The sequence below is a fragment of the Hemiscyllium ocellatum genome, chromosome 10, assembly GCF_020745735.1.
Source record: "Hemiscyllium ocellatum isolate sHemOce1 chromosome 10, sHemOce1.pat.X.cur, whole genome shotgun sequence".
NCBI lineage: Eukaryota > Metazoa > Chordata > Chondrichthyes > Orectolobiformes > Hemiscylliidae > Hemiscyllium > Hemiscyllium ocellatum.
Genome location: NC_083410.1, coordinates 22,177,639 through 22,200,891, shown reverse-complemented (window position 1 = coordinate 22,200,891; position 23,253 = coordinate 22,177,639). Strand labels below are relative to the sequence as shown.

General features: G+C 39.2%; 1 protein-coding gene across 1 annotated transcript in view; it reads left to right on the top strand.

Moving 5' to 3' along the window:
- slc30a6 (solute carrier family 30 member 6) overlaps positions 1-23,253 on the top strand; it is a 151,721-nt gene that overhangs the window by 9,240 nt on the left and 119,228 nt on the right. The window contains exons 3-4 of the mRNA XM_060831338.1: positions 16,057-16,143; positions 22,089-22,173. Coding sequence (XP_060687321.1) covers positions 16,057-16,143; positions 22,089-22,173 — 172 coding nt within the window. The remainder of the gene's footprint in view (positions 1-16,056; positions 16,144-22,088; positions 22,174-23,253) is intronic.

Genomic DNA, 23,253 nt, shown 5'->3' with positions numbered 1-23,253 from the left:
TTTATTTTGGAAATTGATTGAGTCTAAACCCAATAATTTCTTTATGTTCCATGACATCCATATTCCTTTAACACTTCCATATTCTGCTTTTTTCACTTTCCCCATGGAAGAAAATTTTCATCAAAACCATTGTCAATTTCAGTACCTTGTTATTGGTAAGCTAATTTGAATATGACACCAAATAAGTTTTGCAACTAAACCTTTATGTTTCACAAATCCTGACACACTCAGCGCCTTTAAGCAGCATTTGTGCAAAGAAATAATTACAGTTAACCTATTTCTGTCTCAAGTAGTGACATAACCTTCACTGCACTTTTCATCCCTGTCTCTCTACAAATCAGGAAGGAAAGGTCAAGATCTTCAGAGGTCTCTTGCCTATCTCTCAATCTAGGTGATTGATTATCATATGACAATTATTAGAGGGAATGAAACACTTAGAAAAGAGAGACCTTATACAAAAACCTAGATAAGTTGTATTGGTATTTTGGCTGCATCATTCCTGATGAAGGGCTTATGCTCGAAACATCGATTCTCCTGTTCCTCCAGTGTTGCCTGACCTACTGTGCTTTTCCAGCACCTCACTCTAGACTCATATCAATATGAGTCTAGAGTACAAAAAACCTTAACCTTACGAGATTAAACTAAATCTTCATCTTGTATATATATTTGAGCTGAGTGGGGTATCTTGCACCCTGCAGTTGTCATATCACATCTGCAACATGCCATCTCTGTCCTTAACCACTTAAGAAAAACTTCCTCCCCATTTCTTGTATGTCACCTCACTTCCTGAAGACTTTAGGCACGCATCTGGTTCAGCCATTTTGTAGAACAAGGATAACTGCTGCTTTCAGCCATCGGCTTCACTCTCCTCTGACACAACAGACTTCTTCATCACCAAGATTGAAGCCATGGTCAGCAGCCTCTGCATTTACCCCCTCACTTAGTCTACAAAATCTAGGTACTCTCTAGGCTTCACCTTACCCTGTTCCTGAAACTACGTGTCCTCTCTAGTTTTTCTTCCATCTCTGCCTCATTCCTGCTCTGCAAAACTGGGGTGTATTTGACTTCCTTTTGAAGTTTGCATGATTGCTGTTGTAAATAGTTTTGTCTCATCAAGTACTGAACTTGTTTTGCAAAGCCATCAGCATCACCACCTTACTACTCAAATTTCCACTCGTTTCCACTTTTTTTGGACCAGCCGTTTCCATGTCACAGCAAAGAGCAGTTTAGAGGCTAGGTATTCCTTGGTATAGCAGCATGGTTAACTTAACTTTCCAAAATCTAACCACCACTTGCAAGGAACAAATTGATATGTTAATGCAATACACTTATCTCAATATGCACACCCATAACAACAGCATGTTGGACACATGATCAATGCCTTATCCACTAGCCTAAACTCCCATCACTAGCATACTTAGTTGAAATGTCTCCTATCACAAGTCACACTGCAGCAATTCACCAAGCCTTCATATGTTCCTCACCTTTCCTTAGCTGTAGCATGCAGTACGTAGAAAATAAATGTCTGGGAATGCCATCAGTTCCTTGGTTCCTTTCAAATTCCACATGATCCTGAATTGGATATTGCTGCTTCTTCATCAGTGAACAAGATCCTGGAACTCCTGGACAGGATTCAAGGATTACTTTCATTTCATAAACTGAAGTTGTTCAAAAAGACAATCCACTATCTTCAGGACTAACTATGATAGGTAAAAATGTGGCCTGTCATTGTTACCAAGTCCTGAGAGAAAGTATGTTGGCGAGTTTGGAGAAGATTTGTAGCTCAGGTTGAGGTTCTGGAGGTAGGTTTTGCTCGCTGAGCTGGAAGGTTCATTTTCAGATGTTTCATCACCATACTAGGTAACATCATCAGTGAGCCTCCGATGAAGCAGTGGTGTTGTGGCTTGCTTTCTATTTGTGTTCCTTGGGTTGGTGAATCATCCAGAAAGGAATCAGTTGATTAAGGATAGTCAGCATGGTTCCGTGAAGGATAGGTCGTGCCTCACAAACCTTATTGAATTCTTTGAGAAGGTGACCAAGCAGGTGAATGAGGGTAAAGCAGTTGATGTGGTGTATGTGGATTTCAGTAAGGTGTTTGATAAGGTTCTCCGGTAAGCTATTGCACAAGAGACGGAGGCATGAGATGGAGGGTGATTTAGCAGTTTGGATCAGAAATTGACTAGCTGAAAGAAGACCAGAGGGTGGTTGTTGATAGGAAATGTTCATCCTGGAGTTCAGTTACTAGTGATGTACTACAAGGATCTGTGTAGGGGCCACAGTTGTTTGTCATTTTTAGAAAGACCTGGATGAGGGCATAGAAGGATGTATTAGTAAATTTGCGGATACAACTAAGGTGTGGATAGTGACTAAGCATGTTGTAGGTTACAGAGAAACATAGATAAGCTGCAGAGCTGGGCTGAGAGGTAGCAAATGGAGTTTAATGCGGAAAAATGTGAAGTGATTCACTTTGCAGGCAGGAACAGGAATGCAGAGTACTGGGCGAATTGTAAGATTCTTGGTATTGTAGATGAGCAGAGAGATCTAGGTGTCCAGGTACATAGATCCTTGAAAGTTGCCACCCAGGTTGATCAGGTGGTTAAGAAGGCATATGGTGTGTTAACTTCTATTGGTAGAGGGATTGAGTTTCGAAACCATGAGATCATGCTGTTGAAGCTTCCCCGGGAGCTTCAATGGGTAAGAGAGGATTCCCTACTGGAGTCTACTCAACATTCCCTGGTTCTTTCCCTGAGATTGTTCAATTGCCTGGAATGTATTCTTACAAGCGGTCCATTAAATGTTTAGCATATTTATTGAAACATTTACTACAGTATCATAGTTACAGAGTAACAAGTCACCAAGCCCTAGTCTAGGTAGAGGTTCTAGAACTTCAGCAGAGTAGCGGTACCAGCACTTACCAACCTCGGGCTCTCTGACTCCTCCAAAAATGGCACTCAAAATATTTAGTATTTATTCAATTTTTGCCCACTGAACATGTCAATTGAACACCTGCTGATGAACGTGATGTCTTCACCACATTCCTGCTGTGTTGCGATGAACTTTTGTTGACCAGTCACATTACTAGAATAGCGATAATGTAACTGCCCTTGTGTCAACTCTGGTGATGACATTAAGTGTTGATACCCTCTGAAGTTTGGTCACATACTCATCACCTCATATCCTTGTTTAAACCTGATTACTGACTGTCTTTTGTGTCTTAAACCCATTCCTCATTGTTTTCCAACTCACATGCTTGTCAGTAAACTCTTGATTCAAACCCCTATTGTCTTTCCTCGTAGGTACTTGAAGTTTGAAGTGATCTGTCAAAGGCTTTTGCTCCTCCTTAATGACTAATTTTTAAGTTTCATAGCTGCCTAAACTTGCTCTTGTACAGAGCTGGACTTCCTGCTTTTCCCAGGAAAGCTTGAAACCTTTAGTTAAGTTATCTTTCTTAGTACTTTTTGCTTTAGTTCTAACATTCTTTGGTTTCTTTAATTCAATGCTTTCCCTTTGTGTCCTTTCTCAATGTTGCAGCTGTACAAAACTCTGGTGCAGCCACATTTGGAGTATTGCGTACAATTCTGGTCACCGCATTATAGGAAGGATGTAGAAGCTTTGGAAAGGGTTCAGAGGAGATTTACTTAGAATGTTGTCTGGTATGGAGGGAGGGTCTTACGAGGAAAGGCTGAGGGACTTGAGGCTATTTTCATCAGAGAGAAGAAGCTCGAGAGGTGACTTAATTGAGACATATAAGATAATTAGAGGGTTAGATAGGTTGGACGGTGAGAGCCTTTTTCCTCGGATGGTGATGGCTAGCATGAGGGGTGATAGCTTTAAATTGAGGGATGATAGATATAGGACATCTGTCAGAGGCAGTTTTTTTTACTCAGTAGTAGGGGTGTGGAACACACTGCCTGCAACAGTAGTAGACTCACCAATGTTTCGGGCATTTAAATGGTCACTGGATAGGCATATGGATGAGAATGGAATAGTGTAGTTTAGATGGGCTTCAGATTGATTCCACAGATAGGTGCAACATCGAGAGCTGAAGGGCCTGTTGTGCGCTATAATGTTCTTTGCTCTATTTCCTGTTCTTTTTCTCAGAGAGTGATTGATTCTGGATCCAATCTATGTGTTTGTTGATCGAGTTCCGGTTGGAATGCCATACTTCTAGGAATTCTCGTGCATGTCTGTTTGGCTCACCTGATGTTGAATGTATTGTCCCAATAAAAGTGGTGTCCTTCCTCATCTGTATGTCAGTGGGTCATGTCTTTTTGTGGCTAGTTGATGTTCATGTATCCTGGTGGCTATTTTTCTGCCTGTTTGTCCAATGTAATGTTTGTTCCAGTTCTTGCTAGGACTTTTGTAAATGACATTCGTTTTACTTACTGTCTGTATAGGGTCTTTCAAGTTCATTAGCTGCTGTTTTAGTGTGTTGGTGGGTTTGTGGGCTACCATGATGCCAAGAGGTCGGAGTAGTCTGGCAGTCATTTCTGAGATGTCTTTGATGTAGGGGAGAGTGACTAGAATTTCTGGGCTGCTTGTTTGTGTTTATAGCTGAGAAATAGACAGATTTTTTTCATTGGGTACCTGTTCTTTTTGAATACGCTGTATAGGTGGTTTTCTTCTGCTCTTTGTAGTTCCTCGGTGCTGCAGTGTGTGGTGCTTGTTGAAATAATGTTCTAATGCAGCTTTGTTTGTGAGTATTGGGATGATTGCTTCTGTAGTTAAGTGTTGAGTCCATATGTGTTGTTTTCCTGTAGACGCTGGTTTGAAGTTCCCCATTGACTGTTCGGTCTACTGTGACATCTGGGAATAGCAGTTTATAGTGGTTTTCTTCCTCTTTTGTGAATTTTATGCCTGTAAGGATATTATTGATGGTATTGAAGTTTTTCTCTAATTTGTTTTGTTTAGTCATGACAAAGGTGTCATCCACATAGCGGACCCAAAGTTTGGGTTCGCTGGTTGGCAGAGCTGTTTGTTGGAGTCTATGCATTACTGTCTCTGCTAAGAATCCTGATATCGGAGATCCCATAAGTGTTCTGTTGATTTGTTTGTACGTTTTTGTTATTGAAAATTAAGTGGGTGGTAAGGCATAAGTCAACTAGCTTAATGATGATGTCTTTGCTGGATGAAGTTGGTGGTGCCTCGTCTATATGTCTTTCATTCTTCTAATAGCATAATCAGTATTCCTTTGGCCAGGTTGAATTTGCTGGATGTGAACAGGGCTGTTACATTAAAGGAGACCATGATTTTATTAATCCCATTTTGACTGGGACAACACATCCATTCAAAACAAGCCAAATAGAGACACTCAAAGGAATTTCTAGAAGCATGGCGTTCCAATCGGAACTCTATCAACTAACACATCAATTTGGATCCTGTCTCTCATCTGAGGAAAGAAAAAGGAAATTACATCGCCACAGGAAATGACATCAATCCAAGGAAACATAAATACATAAACAGAAAGCTGGCCATAATACCAGTGCTTTACTGGAGGTTCACTGATGTTACCTAGTACGGTGACACAACATCAGAAAGCAAACCTTCCAGCTCAGTGAGCAAACACATCTAGAAAATATATAAAAATAATAGTGCATTTTCTGCTGTAAGTTGATTGGACGATGAAGTAGTATTCTTATTTAGAAATGAATGTCCCATTTCATTACTTGAGCAATAATATCAAGGTGGCAGTTTTAGTTTCTTACTTGTAAGCTGGAAGATGAAGTGAATGTCACTGTTTAGCTGGACTGTTTGGCTGAAATGTGAGAGACTATGGTAAAGACTGGAGAGAAATGCAAAATATGTAAATTAGATTGGAAATGAAAATATTAAGAAGAATCTGCAAATCTACACATCTCTTTTGATTAATATAAAGAAAAAGTGCTACTATTTCACCTAATTTATATCAGCCATTTTTCCCCATGCCATGCAGGCTGGAAAGCCTTGAATTTAGTCTGATTAATGGTGGTGAAGTTGTTTGATCTCAACCAGGCAATAATTGAGATGCTATCTTGTTTCCACTGAACTCAAGGGGTCAAGGTATAGTTCAGGCCTTCATTCCTGGTGTTTGACCAAGTAATAACATATTCCACACTTCACTCACTACTGAGTTGATGACAACAGAGTTCAAGTTTAAAAGGGAGATGATATTGCCAACTTAGATTTTTTTAGAGTTCATACATGAATGTGGGTTGTCACTGGCTGGTGAGTATTTATTGTCCTTTTTTTTTTATTGCCCTTAACTGGCTTAGTCATTTCAGAGTTAACCATATTGCCATAAGTCTGTATTGACAATTGTTGCATGATCACCATTAGATTTGCTTTTAATGCTTCATTTTGTATAAAATGGTATAAGAAATAAACCAGCCAAAACCCTTAAATTAATAAACCTCAGGAGCAACATTTTCACACATAGGATGGTGTACATATGGAATGAGCTACCAGAAGAACTGACAGAGGTAGGTACAATTACAATATTTAAAAAACATTTGGACACATATGTGGATAAGCGAGGCTTAGAGAGATAGTGGCCTAGTCAGGCACATAGGACTAATTTAGTTTTGGAAACCTGGTCGGCATGGATGAGCTGCGCCAAAAGACTTGTTTCTGTGCTGTACACCTATGACTGTATACAAAGTTAATTTTATTGTTGAAGCTCACTACAACAAAGATGCCGAAATTATTAACAAACGGTTTAAAATGTAAATAATATAACTAACTCTGACTAATGCAGAATCAACACACACAATCTCTCTAAGCATGCAAAAAAAAGTATCTGCATACTCTGATATTCTACAGAGTATCAAACCTAAAAGCTGGTCAGAAAAAAACAAAAATATGCTTTGTCTTATTTAAAATAGACTATGTTGCTTCCAATTGTTCATGAAAAAATTTGTGTTGCTCATGCAGGGTGTCTATGGGTGTGTATCGGGTAAACCTTTATCATTTGTTGTACTTCAACTCCATTTTTCCCAATGGTCCCAAACTTTGAATCTAAGCAGTTAATTCTAAGTCATAGCTGTTCATACCGATGTTGAAGGATAGTATGGAGTTCTGCCGACATCTTTTTTTTAATTGATTTATGGGATGTGGACTTTGCTGTCATTTATTGCCGATCCAGAGTTGCCCTTCAGAACGTGGTGCTGATCTGTGTTCTTGTTTCAGTCTACGTGCTGTATGTACACCTGCAATGCATCAGGGAGGGAATTCCAGGGTTTTGACCCAGTGGAAGCAAAAGAACAGCAATATATTTCCAAGTCAGAATGATGAGTGGCTTGGAGGGGAACTTGTAGATGATGCTGTTCAAATATTTTTATTATGATTGTCCTTCTAAATGGTATTGGTTGAGAGTTTCAAAGATCCTGCCAAAGGATCTTTGGGAAGTTTCTGCAGTGCTTCTTGTAGATTATACATGCTGCTGTTCCGGAATCTTGGTAGAGTGATTGAATGTTTGCGAATGTGGTGCCAATCAAGTGGGGTGCTTTGTCCTAGATGGCATTAAGCTTCTTGAGTGTCATCGGAGCTGCGCTTATCCAGGAAAATGAAGAATATTCTCTCTCACTCCTAACTTGGGGTGGACAAGCTTTGGGGAGTTACTCCTCACAGTATTCCAAATCTCTGACCTGCTGTTGTCACCACTGCATTTGTATAGTGAGTCCAGTTGAGTTTCTGATCAATGGTTGGTAACCCCCCCCCCCCCCCCAGGATGCTGATAGTAAGGGATTAAGTGATGGTAATGCCTTTGAATGTAATGGGGCAGTGGTTAGATTATCTTATTGGAGGTGGTCATTGGGTGATATTTGTGTGGTGTGAATGTTAGTTATCACTTGTCAGCCTCAAATTGCAACAAGGAAAGACCCCCCCCCCCCCCCCCCCCCCCACCCCGGTTCTCACTTTCTCCACATAAACCGCATCATCTGCCAACATTTTTGCCACCTACAAACGGACCCCACCACCAGGAATATATTTCCCTGCTCACCCCATCCGCTTTCCATAAAGACTGTTCCCGCTGTGACTACCTGGTCAGGTCCACGCCCTCCCCACACAACCCACACTCGCCTCCTGGCACCTTCCCCTGCCACCGCACCCACTCCTTCCCCACCTCCATCCAAGGCCCCAAAGGAGCCTTCCACAGCCATCAAAGTTTCACCTGCACTTCCACCAATGTCATTTATTGTATCTATTACTGGGGAGTCTAAAACCAGGGGTTACGGTCAAAGCTCATTTAAGTCTAAGATGAGAAATTTGTTCACCAGAGAGTGATGTGTCTTTGGAATTTTTTGGCACAGAGCAGGAACTAGATACTGAGTTGGTTGATCAGCCATGATCGCATTGAATGACGGAGTAGGCACAAAGGAACAAATACCCTGCATGTCCAATTTTCTGTGCTTTTACTTTCCATTTAATTGGAATATTGCTTCCAAAATTGATCAGCTGTGAGCATTTAAAAATTAGCAAAGAAAAACCCATGTCAAGTCTCCATTTTAGATCAAGTTTATATAATGGGCATAATTTAAAATGGTGGCCTAATTTTCTACTCCATCCTCAGTGTACTTATGGCACTGTGTTGTTAGAAAGATGATAGTCCAAAATTGCTCTTCAACACGTAGTTTGAATACAATGAGGAAACTGGACACCTTATCAAAGACAGAGACAGAAAATCTGAGGCTTGACCACTAGGTGGGTCCATTGGAAAACTGATCAACTAGAGAAATGCATCTCTTTCTTGTATTTTCATTCATCAGTTCCAAGGAGGGGAAAAAAAACTGCATCTGATATAATATTTTCACGTTACTCATGTACAATGAAATGAGGAAGTATGAAAAATTGGTGAAAAATAGTGAAATACTGTGAGGGTGCAAGTAGAAAGTGGCCGTTCTCTTTCTTTTTTGTCACTGGTTGTTCTTGCACTACTGAGTGAATATTTTAGCTGTTTGTTTCGTACTAATATTAGTTACTAATGATCACAGCTATCATCAGATTCTGAAATACTTCATACTTGACCATAGCTAACTGATGGGTGGAAAGCTGCAGGTGTGGAGAGGTAGTCACACTGGCGCACAGTGAGTCACAAGTTGCATTGTACATATTTGTTACTTTTATGTATAGCATTGAAATGATTTTGTGCTTACACTAAAATAATCTATGGGGTAAGAAATACTCTAAAATGTTATCATTGGATAAATTAGTACTTGTTGTCTGGCCTTCGAATCAATGCTGTTATGTATCATCTTGAAATATTTTGTGCATTTTTGCATTCTCTACAAATAGTTAATTTACTTTCGCCGTTCCATCTTTTCGAACTTTTTTGCATCTAAACCACCTTGATTTTCATCAGCAACAGCATTTATTTGAACAGAATGATTCTCCAAGACAGTTCATTCCTTCAGCCTACTCCTCAATTATTCAGATAGAAATAGTTTTTGCTAACACATCTTTAGAGCAGTCTTTGGCAAGGAAAATTTAAATACTCCAAGTAAATGCAAAATATTGTGAATGCTGGAAATGTGAATTCAAATCAGAAATTGTTGGAAAAGTTAAGCAGGCTGAGCAGCCTTTGTGGAAAGAGGATCAAAGCTAATGTTTAATGATTTTGTTGTCATGTGTATTTTAGTGAGAAAAACAGTAAAATATAGTGAAAAACTTTTCCACTGCTATATATACATTTATGTATGTCACGTGCTAAGTAATTGTGTTAATAATACTTGCAGCATGTTTCTGTATTTCCAGCATCTGGTGTTGCTAATAACCCTATATAAATAATTGAATGAGTGAGGACTGAAGACTGTGATTTCTGAATTTTTCAAGTTTACTTGTGTCACTGCTCTTCTGAGTGGTGATCCACATTAAGAGACTGAAGACTTTTAAGAATTTCAAAAACTGTGTTGAGGACAGTACAAAGTTGCAAAGCACACAAGCCTTTCTCTGATCAACCAATGATCTATTCAGTGCTGCTTCCTGTTCTTGTCTGGAATTGGAAGATTTAACATGTTTTGCTTCAAGTTTCCATTCTTATTTCACCTTCACATGTTCCATCTGACTATTTCCTTCCCTTTCTTGATTTCACAGTTTCGATTTCTGAAAATAAGCAGTCAATTCAAGTAACTCCCGCAGTTACCTCGACAAAATCCTGCAAGGATTCCTAACCATACTCCCAGTTTCTGCATCTCTAATGCATTTGTTCTGATGATGCCACCTTACACCAGGCTGCTTCCTTTTCACTTATCTGAAGGTTCCCCTCCCTTTTATGATTGACTGACTGGGTTTTCAGTCATGTCTGACCCATCTCCTAAACTTTGACCCTCGTCTTGTCCCTTCCTTCTCGGAGCAATATTAGGGTTCCCCTTGTCTTTACTTTCTGCACCTCTAGTCTCCACATTGAAAGAATCATCTTCCAAAATCTCTGTCACAGCACCTTCACTAGATAAGACCATAAGACATAGGAGTGGAAGTAAGGCCATTTGGCCCATCGAGTCCACTCCGCCATTCAATCATGGCTGATGGGCATTTCAACTCCACTTACCCGCATTCTCCCCATAGCCCTTCATTCCTCGAGACATCAAGAATCTATCAATCTCTGCCTTGAAGACATTTTGCATCCCGGCCTCCACTGCACTCCGTGGTAATGAATGCCACAGGCCCACCATTCTCTGGCTGAAGAAGTGTCTCCGCATTTCTGTTCTGAATTGACCCCCTCTAATTCTAAGGCTGTGCCCACGGATCCTAGTCTCCTCGCCTAACAGAAACAATTTCTTAGCGTCCACCCTTTCCAAGCCATGAGATGGCATTTCACAGGGGCCATTTCTGCTCTGACACCTTGGTGCAGTCTTCCATCGCTCCTAACGCTTCCAGACTCCCCCATGGTACTTTATTATGCAGTCAAGGAAGATGTAACACTTGCCTTTCATTTCATCCCTTCCCATTGTTCAAAGTTCCAAACATAGCAGCATTTCACTTAAACCTTTATCAAACTAGTTTACTGCATTCACGATGCCCTCCACCGCATCTCCTCCACTTCCCGCTCCTCCGCCCTTGAGCCCCGCTCCTCCAACCGCCACCAAGACAGAACCCCACTGGTTCTCACCTACCACCCCACCAACCTCCGCATACAACGTATCATCCGCCGCCATTTCCGCCACCTCCAAACGGACCCCACCACCAAGGATATATTTCCCTCCCCTCCCCTATCAGCGTTCCGCAAGGACCCCTCCCTTCGTGACTCCCTCGTCAGATCCACACCCCCCACCAACCCAACCTCCACCCCCGGCACCTTCCCCTGCAACCGCAGGAAATGTAAAACTTGCGCCCACACCTCCACACTCACTTCCCTCCAAGGCCCCAAGGGATCCTTCCATATCCGCCACAAGTTCACCTGTACCTCCACACACATCATCTATTGCATCCGCTGCACCCGATGTGGCCTCCTCTATATTGGTGAGACAGGCCGCTTACTTGCGGAATGCTTCAGAGAACACCTCCGGGCCGCCCGAACCAACCAACCCAATCACCCCGTGGCTCAACACTTTAACTCTCCCTCCCACTCCACCGAGGACATGCAGGTCCTTGGACTCCTCCATCGGCAGAACATAACAACACGACGGCTGGAGGAGGAGCGCCTCATCTTCCGCCTGGGAACCCTCCAACCACAAGGTATGAATTCAGATTTCTCCAGTTTCCTCATTTCCCCTCCCCCCACCTTGTCTCAGTCGGTTCCCTCAACTCAGCACCGCCCTCCTAACCTGCAATCCTCTTCCTGACCCCTCCGCCCCCACCCCACTCCAGCCTATCACCCTCGCCTTGACCTCCTTCCACCTATCCCACCTCCATCGCCCCCCCCTCCCCCTAGTCCCTCCTCCCTACCTTTTATCTTAGCCTGCTTGGCTACTCTCTCTTATTCCTGATGAAGGGCTTATGCTCGAAACGTCGAATTCTCTATTCCTGAGATGCTGCCTGGCCTGCTGTGCTTTGACCAGCAACACATTTGCAGCTGTGATCTCCAGCATCTGCAGACCTCATTTTTTACTGCATTCACTGTTCACATTATAGTTTCTTTTACATTGGCAAAACCAAATGCAGACGAGGTGCCTGCTTTGCAGAACACCTCTGCTCTGTCTGTAAAAGTGACTAACCTTCCAGTTGCTTGTCATTTCAATAAACAGTCTTGCTCTGGTGTTAACATAGCTCTTCTGGGTATGCTTTAACATTTAAATGAATCACGATGCAAGCTCAAAGAGCAACACATCAATTTCTGCTGATGCGCTTTACAGCCTTGAGGTCTCAATATTGAATTTCATAACTTCGAAACTGACTGCATTATGTCTGTTCTCCAATTTTCTTACATTCTCTTCTCTTAACCCCATGTCACCACCAAAACACCCCACACCCAGGGACTTGTCTTGTTTACTTAGTAGTTAGAACCCATTCTCTCCCTTTCATCTATTTAACGTATTTTCCCCTTCTTTTACCATTAGAAACTCATTGTCTTTTGCACTGGGCCTCTATTTTTGTCAAAAGTACACAGGAGATCCCCATCAGCTTACAAACATGATTCCATACAGGTAATTTTAAAGGTCTGTCATAGGAACATCTCCTGTACTTACGAATGGCTACTTTACATTGTCCTGCATTGTATTTCAACTTGCGTACAAATCAACTTGTGAAAGGACTCAAGAATGGAACAAATTTGTAACCTGAGAACTGTCAGTATTTTAAAAAAAATTCCAATACCTTTCAGTTCTGAAAAAGCCTTTCCCAGACTCAATGTTAACTCTGTTTCCCTTTCCATAGATAATGCGAGACCTGAATGTTTCCAGTATATGTGTTTGTTATCAAAAGAGAAAATGCTGGAAAATCTCAGCAGGTCTGGCAGCATCTGTAAGGAGAGGAAAGAGCTGACATTTCGAGTCTAACTGACTCTTTGTCAAAGCTAACAGTTGGTATTTGAGAAGATTTTCTTTTGCAGTTTCTAAAAAGTCAGTCAAGAATTTATCTAATTTGCTTAAGCTCTTCAGAGAATTCCAAGTTTGTGGGACCATACAATGTCTCCCATCGACCAGTCATCCCAAAAATAAGTTCATATAGAAAGTAATTCAATTTGACAAATTTTGACAAGGTGCTACAGCATACTTGGGATATTCCTTAAATCCCGTTTAACGTACCTCTAGTTGGGTAATTTAGTGAGAATCTCTTTTCAGCAAAATGCTTGGGTGAGTTTCTGAATTTTATTCATAAAGTATCAACTGTATGGCATTTCCTTCATGTGAACTATAGGCTAGGTTTATGAACCAATATATTAATGTATGATTCTCTTGTATGCCTACAATGGGCTAGGGTATTTGTTCATTTTGAGAAATGATTCATGATATGAGGAGCCCTTTTAACAAAGCAAAGTAAATGCTGAGATTGATTGGAATGGGAAAGAAATGAAAGCGTAGTCAAATTTGTCTGAAGGTAAGTGAGAAGCTGAATGTACAAACACTTATCATTTCTATTGTCATGTTTAAGAATGGAATGCGACTAATCTATCTTAAATTATGTTCTTCAGGCTCATACTTCCCTCTAATACTGCCAATCCATCATTTGAAACTAGTCCAATAATGCTTCACGTTTCATGACTGCGCAAAGCCTCAACTTAATATTGTAGAATGTTTACTTCAAATCAAGTCATCCAAATTAAGGATAATCATGTCAAAAGCTACTGAATTGGTTGTAGTACATGGTTGACCTGAGAACTTGTAATTTTTAATCATTTATTTCAAAGTATTGAAATGGTTCTGAGCTTAAATTTTAATCAATGCTCAGAAGCCCATGAATTTAACTAGTATGCTAGTTTTGCAGCTCTTTGGTACTAAAATGTCAATGTCCTTTGTTATTAGATCAGTCAGTTCTTTAGTTTAAAACTACTGAATTAAAGTTATTGTTTGTAGGATTACTGTTTTCTGCTTTATAGAAAATCTGTGTAATTAATGCATTAAAATCTGTTTTCATCTTTTCCTTCCTATGTGTCCTAGTTTGTTTGACTTGGTTATCTGATGTTGATACCAATGTAATTTTGAAATATATTTAATTATATTTTGCTGTTTGATAGCTGCAAAGGTTTTTCTAAACTTGAAGAGTCACTCAGAGAGTAGCTCTTTTTCTCAATCGAAGATAAAGTGTAAAATGTACCCTTTTACAATAATGGTTAAAATAATGCATCGTCTGTGTTCAGTAAAGCCCATTAATTTGTGTTGGCCTCTGTTAGAGTGACAGGAGATGTAAACTGACAACAAAAGAGCTACTCTAAGTATGGCAAATTGAAAATGTCACTGAAACATCTCCATTACAGGTAGTGAATGCATGGAACCTTGCTTGCACATGTTGTACGGTAGACTTCATAACTTTTTGACTTTAATGGATACAGTGTTCTGTATTAGTAGGATAGTGTTTCAGTTAATGACCATGATTTATCATGCCTCCTGGTAATCTCTCCAAGTGGTGTAGGTTTTCAGTGATAAATGAACATAATTTGTAATCTGGAAAATTCTGAATTCTGATTTAAAGCATGCATTCATTTTTTTACATCTAGACTTGTATAGTGAATTATCTACCCACCCCCACTCCAAACCTCATTTGTGGTTGCATGAGCCACAGTAATTCCTGGGTTCATCTTTCATCTTACAAAATTTTAAACTACTTCCTCTGTTTTATCATGTGGGTTCCTTGAGAAAATGGAAAAACTGTTTTTCATTATTAATAAATAAATGGCTATAACTTGATTTTGTTATTGTTCATTTGCTTAGAGGCATTTCATGTACAATGCATAGTGATGGTAGGTTAGAAGTAGCAAAGAAAGTTGCTCCAGTATTCTGGTTGCAATTTCAGTTTTCATAACCCCAATTGTTATGTATATTTAGTACTAAAGTTTAGCTGAAAATCAAGATCGTACGTATCATTATTTCAGCTCTGGTTAAAAGCAACTATATTGTCATTTCATTTCATATATTTCTTGTGAGACATTTTACCTACTTGGTGAATTGACAAAAATGTACGTTAATGGTCTGTGTTAAGAAAATTTATGGATGTGACATGATTTTATTTTTTAGAGTATCAGTCGTGTTGGCTCAGTTACAGTTTATTTCTACTGAAATTCATTTCCATAGTTATCAACAATAACACTTTCACAAATAGAGCTAGTTCTATAATTTTTACTCACATTAAAAGTATTCATTATTCAAGTGTAGTAATATTCAGTATTATTAATAAACTAGAAATGGGTTTATTCTGAAAAAAGGTTAACTGTCTTTGCCTCCACCTTCATTTTAACCTTCAATAACTGAAAAGATTAGTCAGTTTCTTGGTAAGTTAAATAGCGTTTAGTTTATGAAAAGTTTTAAAATGAGCCAGATATTCCCACGTGCCTGAGGTAATGGGCTCTAAGTACCAGACACTCTACAGCAGCCAGAATCAGTGAAGCATTTTCTGTTGTTATTAATTTGGTTTTGGCATGGGGCTGGTTTTGAGCAAAATGATTTTGCATTTAGAGATCTTGGAAACTAATTTTTGACATAACTTGTGTTTACCATCCCTTACTGTTTTCCACTAGTTCCCTAGTTTTACTAGGGTTGAGATGAAAGAACCAGTGCAAACTTTTTTAAAAGAAAGCTCTACCTTGGTTTATTTTTAGTCTGGTTAAATTTGTCACATGAAGGGTTAACTTCTATAGAGAATAGACAGAAGATTGAGTACCTGGGTTCATAGATACAATTAACCGTTTTTCTTCTATGCTTTGTTAGTTTGAAGTGTTGTGCTCATTTGTACATTTCAGAGAGGTTCATGTGAGTAATATTGGACTGGTTACTCAGTTTTTGGTTGAGGAAGGGTTATTGGTCAATAGAATTCTTTGGTGCACCTAGATTAGGTAAGCATCAGTTTTACTTTATATCTGTAAGCTAGCATCTCAGACAATAAAGCACTGTCTTAGTATACTGGATTGTCAGCATTGATTATGTGGTGAAGTCAGTGTGTTTCTCTGCAATGAAATGTGTTGATATTTAAAATAGAATTTTTTTTTGAAAGGGTACGATTCATCCGTTTCACAAAACACACAGATCTCTTGGTGGAAAGTTTACCCAAGAATTTCTGCTGGTCTCAGCTGATAGGCGGGTAAGTACTATTTTTAAAAAAACGTATGCTTAGTCATGATGCTTCTGTTTATCTCTTGTAATTGTATAGGTTATAGGACATGTTTTCAACAATCAAATTTTACCCCAAATAGAAAACATTTTCGTTTGTGAAACCCATATCGATTAGTGAACAGTTTGGAATGAGAGACTATGCTGTGGCCCAATATACTGGCCACTGCAGCAGACAGCTGGAACTGCCAACCGGAAGCAGCACATACAAATCACCATAAGTGCCGGAGGAAACATCACAGAAGCGCTTCACAGGAGGCCCCCAAACACTGAGGATGTCACCTAGACAGGGGACGAAACGTCTGCAACAGAAATTCCCAGCTTGGCGAACAGAACCACAACAATGAGCACCCGAGCTACAAGTCTTCTCCCACATTTTGAATTTACAATGATGTTAAGAAAGGAGTTCCAGGATCTTGACCTAGCAAAAGAATGATGATTAATTCTCAATTAAAAGGATGTGTGACTTGAAGGGGATCTTGCAGCTAGTGGTGTTCCATGCATCTGTTCTACTTGTTCTTCCAAGTTTTGAAGGTGCTACTAAAGGATCCTTGGTGAGTTGCTGCTGTGACTCAAGGGTATAATATACATAGCTGCCACTCCGCATCAGTGATCGAGAAAGTGAGTGTTCAAGATAGAGATGGGATGTCAGTCAAGTGGGCTGCTGTATCCTGAATGGTGTGGAACTTCTCTCATGTGTTTTGGAGCTGCACTTACCTAGCCAAGTAAATAATAATCCATCATACTCCTGGCTTGTGCCAGATGGTGGACAGGTTTTGGGGAATCAGAAAGTGAAGTATTCCATGCATATGGTTCAGTAAAGTTCCTGGTTAGTGGTAAGTCCTAATCCTGAACGATACTATTCTGGTGGTTTCAGCAATGGTTACGCTGTCAAATGTCAAAAAGATATGGTTAGATTCTTGTTTGATGAAGTGTGAGATTCATGTAAAGATGTGTTTGTTTTAAAAGAGTTTAGATTTTAAACCAGTGGCATATGGGCATTGGATTATTTTGATGAAGGGGTTTAAGAATTACCTGGGTCAGTCTTCGCAGGTTTGTGATTTTAAAACCAGTATGCTGTCAGAGAACAGGTGACTGCAAAGCCTCCTGCAGAGTTAATAGAAGTTCAATTGTGCTGTGGTGATTAACAACAGGAAGAAGCTAAGATGAGCAAGTCTTTAAAAACCTAGTTTAAATGCGTTTGGGTTCAGTTTGCAGGGGATCTGCCTGAATCAAGTGTAGTCTGTCGCAGGAGAGGAGATTGTTCAAATGAGTTAATGGAATGTTACCTCTGTGAAATTGCATGGTTTGTGAAATTTCCAGGCCATGAATGTTTGGTTAGAACTCAGCAGAGGGTTAAAGGTCCAAGAAGCTTTTGGTGTATTCCAGGGGAAAATAAATTTCAATGAAGAAGCACACTTAAAGAAAATATCTCTGGATTTTGATTAACTGTAAAGTGACAGTGTTTGGGGATAGTTGAGGTTTTTGAAATATTTTAAAATGATATATTTAGATAGCTTGGTTTGTTTTATATTTATTTTCTTTTATAAAAAGGTGTCTCTTATGTTAAAAAATCTGCAGCCTTGTGAATTTGTGTTTCAGTAAAAGCTCACCATGTTAAATAAAACAGGAAAAGATCAATCTAGCCATATCACATTCTGGAATCTGATTTGTCCAGTCGTAGCATTAGCTGGAATCATAATACCTGTTTACCATGGTCATTGCTAACTTCTGCCTTGCATATGTTGGGTAGGTTTTTCAGAGTCAGGTGAATTACTTGATACAGAATTCCCAGCCTTTTGACGCACTTTTGTAGTCAAGGTATTTAAACAGCTCATCCACTTCAGTTTGTGATCACTGGTTGCACTCAGGAAGTTGATAATGGCGGATTCAGCAATGGTTAATTCAATTGAATGTCATGGGGAGATGATTAGAATCTCTTTTTTTATATATAGAGTAGTTCCCTGACATATGTATAGTGTTCCTGTTACTTGCCACTTATCAGCCCAAGCCTGAATGTTATCCAGATATTGCTGTGTGTGGGCATTCAATCCTTCAGAGTCTGAGGAGACTCAAATTGTATAAAATCCAATGTGCTCATCCCAAATATCCCAAAATCTGACCAGAAGTTGGAGGGAAGGCCATTGGCAGGCCTGCTGAAAAATGTTGAGCCGAGAATACTACCCTGAAGAACTCTTGTAATTTATATCCTGACAGTGAGATGATTGGTCTCCAAAACCCACATCCTTTTTCCTTTGTGTGAGATATAACTACAACTACTTGAGAGTTTTTCCTTTTATTCTTATTGGGCATGGGCATACCTGGTTATGTCAGCATTTGTTGTCTGTCCAGAGATGTCTTTTGAAAGATGGTGGTGAGTTTTCATTTTGAACTGCTGCAATCCATTTGTCGAGAGTGTGGTGCTGGAAAAGCACAGTAAGTCAAGGAGCAGGAGAATCGATGTTTCGGGCAATTGATGAAGGGCTTTTGCTCAGAGCGCCGATTTCTCCTGGTCCTCGCGTGCTGCCTGGCCTATTGTTCTTGTCCAGCACCACCCTCTCAACTTTAATCTCCACCATCTGCAGTCCTCACTTTTGCCTGACATCTGTATGTATCAGTAGACCCACAATAGCATTACTCAGTTAAGTACAACCTTGATGTCAAGTGCAGTTACTCTAATTTCCCCCTTTGGGTTAATTGTGCTGATTTGCATATGCAAAGACTGTGAACAATGTCACTTAGAAGATCTTAGAATCACTACAGTGTCTATTCAGGCCATTTGGTCCATCAAGTCCACACCAACCCTCCAAAGGTGTCCCACCCAGAGCCCCTACCCTTCCGTGTAACCCAGCATTTCCCATGGCTAACCCACCTAGCCTTCACATCCCTGGCACACAATTTAACATGACCAATTCACCTAACCTGCACATCTTTGAACTGCGGGAGAAAGCCTGTGCAGACAGGGGGAGAATATGCAAACGCCACACACAGTGACTTGAGGCTGGAATTGAACCCAGGTTCCTGGCACTGAGAGACAGCAGTGCTAACCACTTTTAATTCCTTATTCTTACTTTAAGAAGTAATGAAGATGTTGAATTGTTTGATCATGATTAATTGTGTTTTTAAACAGTTGTCCTATCCCATAATTACAAATGAACAATCCTTTCAGCCTGAAAAATTAATTTTGTAAGTGAGAGTTGTTTTCCCTCAGGAGAACATTTAAACTTGGTTGTTGGTTTTTTTTGTTTGAAGTTTTATATATTTCAGTTTCTCCCTTACACCCCTTATAGAGTCCTGATCTTTTGTTCACTTGCTGTGCAGTGATTAAGATATTTTTAAAAATGAATTTCACTCCCTGCTTTGTTGTCTGAGAATTCTTCAGTGTAAGTGGCTAATCAATCTACGTGGTTCTTGCTTTGCTTAAAGATGGCTTCACATTCAAAGTCATGCAAGAACAGAGAATCCACACTCAAAGTCAAATGCTTCTGATTCATTGTTGACCACAAAATCCAGGTCAAGATCCCAAATTAGCCATTGGGGTATTGTATTTACTAGCTTTATATTTTCTGGTTAAAACATTATAAATGTACAGTTTTACATTGTTTGAATGCTCCAAATGTTGTAATTGCATTTTTCATCCTTGTGAAAACATTTAATACTGTATCTGAAAGGTCAGATTGGTTTTGCATATATTTGTAGTGCATCGCTGAAGGTTTAGTAGAGCATAATGAATGATATTTTCATTGTCTAGTAATGCCCTATACAATATACCAGTAATTATCAAGAAACGGCAAAAAAAGCCATTTGCAACTCTTAAATACTTTTATTTCAGTTTTCAAAACCTTTGAATGTGTTTCATAAAACTAATGTAATTTATCAAAAATGAATCTATCTCAGCAGATTATAAGGTTTAAGAACTACTTTTTAAAATTCCCTAGGTATATACAGATTGTGATTCAGGAGGTAGGCACAAGATCTTGTATGAACTGTAGAAAATTGATGACAGTGAAGGCATTTGGCCTATTGTGTCTGTATCAAACCTACATTTGGAATGTGGATGATTGGACAATGATTTCCCTTCCGATCAGTTGAAAACTATTTGAGGGCACTCTTTACGTGCGAGGAGAAATGTCCCCAGTAGGTGACTGCAGCCCATGCGTGAAATGGTGATGACCTTCTAGCCACAGAACTTGCCTGTTACTCTTAATACTGGATTTGAACTTTTAAATAATCACCTTCTCAGTTCTTCTCCATGATCGTCTTACAATTACTTCCTAGTTCACAGCTTGTAATTTCATTCCAGCATCAGAATCTGAACCTTGGAACGTAAGGGTTGTCCTTAAGTGTTTCTGATTGTAATGTGGCTGGAAACCAATCACACCAGCTCTTGACAGAGAGATGCACTTCTTATCCTTTTTCACTGCTATCACCTATATACATTGCTTGACATTTGTTAGTACCAGCAGTAGGTCTTATAAGGCTCCCATTTGACTGAATCTTAAACTGAAAAGCCTCTTTTACACATTGTCATTTCACAATATATTTGTGTTGTTTATTTTCCATTGTTTATGGTCACTGATATTGTGCTTAAATTAAATGTTCTATTCTTTCCCCATAGATAAATTCCTGCTTTCTCATGGCACTTCTATCTGACTGGTTTGATCTAATGAAGTTAGTCAGTCACCCACAGGCATGAATCCATATCCAATCGTTTTATACATTACAACAGAAGCTGAAAGAGTGCACTATTGCTCTGGCCCCAGTGCTTCATGGGTCATAGCTTAAAATAAAAATACTATTTCCATTTATAAAAAGTGACCAATTAAATGCCTTATTTATGTTGAATTTTAAACAGTAAGAACCATCAACTAGGTTTCTTCACAAAACAGTAGAGGCAATAAGTGGTTAAGGTACACAGTCAGTAATATGGAGTTATAAATGCTTATTCCTTTAAATATCCCCAAAACACTCTTCTTGGGGGGAAAAAAAACAATAAAACTGATTTCTCTGGCAGAGATTGTCTTCTCAAAAAAAATACTATACTCAAAATGTTATTTTTTAAGGAGAAAGGATTAGTGGTGGACTGTTTCAATGTCTGTCACTCTGATGTCATAGCCCAGCAAGAGTCAACAGCAAAGAAAGCAGTTATCATTAGTCTTATGATGTTCAAAATGCCTCATTTAAAAATCCACTATGACTTTTCAACAATCTCTTCGAAAGAGACTATTCTGTTTTTCCACAAAACTTTTAATTAATAAATTTCTCCACAATCCTTCAAATCTTTAAATCTTCAAAGAAAATATGCAATATGAAGCATCTTTGTTACAGACTGCTGCAAATTAATACTTGAATTGTTGCAATTTTCTTTTGAAAACTTTCGGTCTGCTGTCCTGAATTGTACTGATTTGAGTCAACAGTATATTTTAAACTAAGATCATGAGGTGATTTGTATTGTTGCCAGTTGCATTCAGCATTGACCAGCGCAAATGAGAATTCAAATTGAGTGACTTATTTTCTTCACCTCCCCCTTCAACTTTCTAATTTTCTTGGCTAAATGAAATTCTGGTATATGAAAATGCATTTTCAGTTTTAAACAAAAACTGCCCATACTTTCAAATGGTGTGCACATCACAAATCCATCTCATAAAATTTGAAACAATCAGAAAATCCATTTCTGCTTGCTTTATTTTAAGTTCATTCTGTTCATCTGTGTCCAATGAATGCAGTATGTACATCGTCCTCACGCTGGTTGTCTGACAGAATGCTAAGTGTGAAATGTTTTCAGGCCATCCTTTAACTAAGTTGAACAGCAGTGAAGTAACTTTTTTCAAACACAAATGACAAGGGTCAAAGTTCGTGCAAGATGATGCACTCTGAATGTTTCAGTGCTGTTAATGCACTCTCTCTATTCCACAGTCATGGAAGATCTTGCTCTTTGGATTGTTAAACTTGATTTGTACAGGCTTTCTTCTGATGTGGTGCAGCTCCACAAATAGTATGGGTAAGTAAGAACTTTGTATATTCACTGACTTTTGAGTTTGTTTGTAAACAGTCACTGACATTTGTCATTATCTCTTCCAACCTCCCTGTACGAGCTTATTTTTCCAATCAAGGTGAGCTTTGAACCTATATTAGCCCAGCTTAATAAATCTATCCAAATGCTCTCACACAAGTATTGTTGGATAAGATTCACCAGAAAAGGTTTTTATTTTCTTTCCTAGCTCAGAGAGGCTTGACCAATTGTAATAACCCATTGCTTCATGTGACCGAACATAGTGACTCAAAACAGACTGAGGATTGAATATATATTCAAGATCTGAATGGTGCATTGCTAATGTTAAGTTTTTCCTACTCATCTTACTCTAGACTGTTAAGATTTGCATTGCTCTCAAGAGCACTTTGAAGGTTTCTTCAACTTGTGTAATATTAGAAGAGAAGTAGAGTTTCTATATGATACAAACTGAGGATCAGGGAAGTGCACATCTGAGACAATAGTGCAACATTAATGGGAAGGTCCAATGACAATGTGACAAATGGACAGTGCATTTTCTATTGCAACCTGTTATCTGGGCAAGCACCAATAGCATGGTTTAAAAAGATTGAGGAATTTTGAGCACAAGTTGTACTTGTAACTACAAGGTGTGCATATTTCTCAATCTTTTAAGTCTGTCCATCAGATCTGCTGACTAAAGCAAACGTAGCATATGTAAGAGGCTACACTTCAAACTGATGTGAATATCCTGCAGTTGTTTGTCCACAAGTCACTTCATATTGCTTCTAGGTTTTTAGGCATAGCAAGGGTCTGTAACTTTTCTGATCTTTTAATTGCATTTTGAAAAGGGTTTTTAAAAGTACTTCTCCTTTCTGAGACCTATCCTGCATTATCTGTTCCTTTTGAATGCATTTTTATAGAAAAGTAAAAGTTACTTACAAAACAGAGAAACTATTCCTGTTGCAGGTTCTTAATACCATGTGAATATTGGTTAAATAGATTGGAACATTTGATCTTAAGACTAGTGGAAGAATTGTACTATTCTAGCTCTAACATTTGTTTCAGCCCCTGTTCCATACATTGAACTGT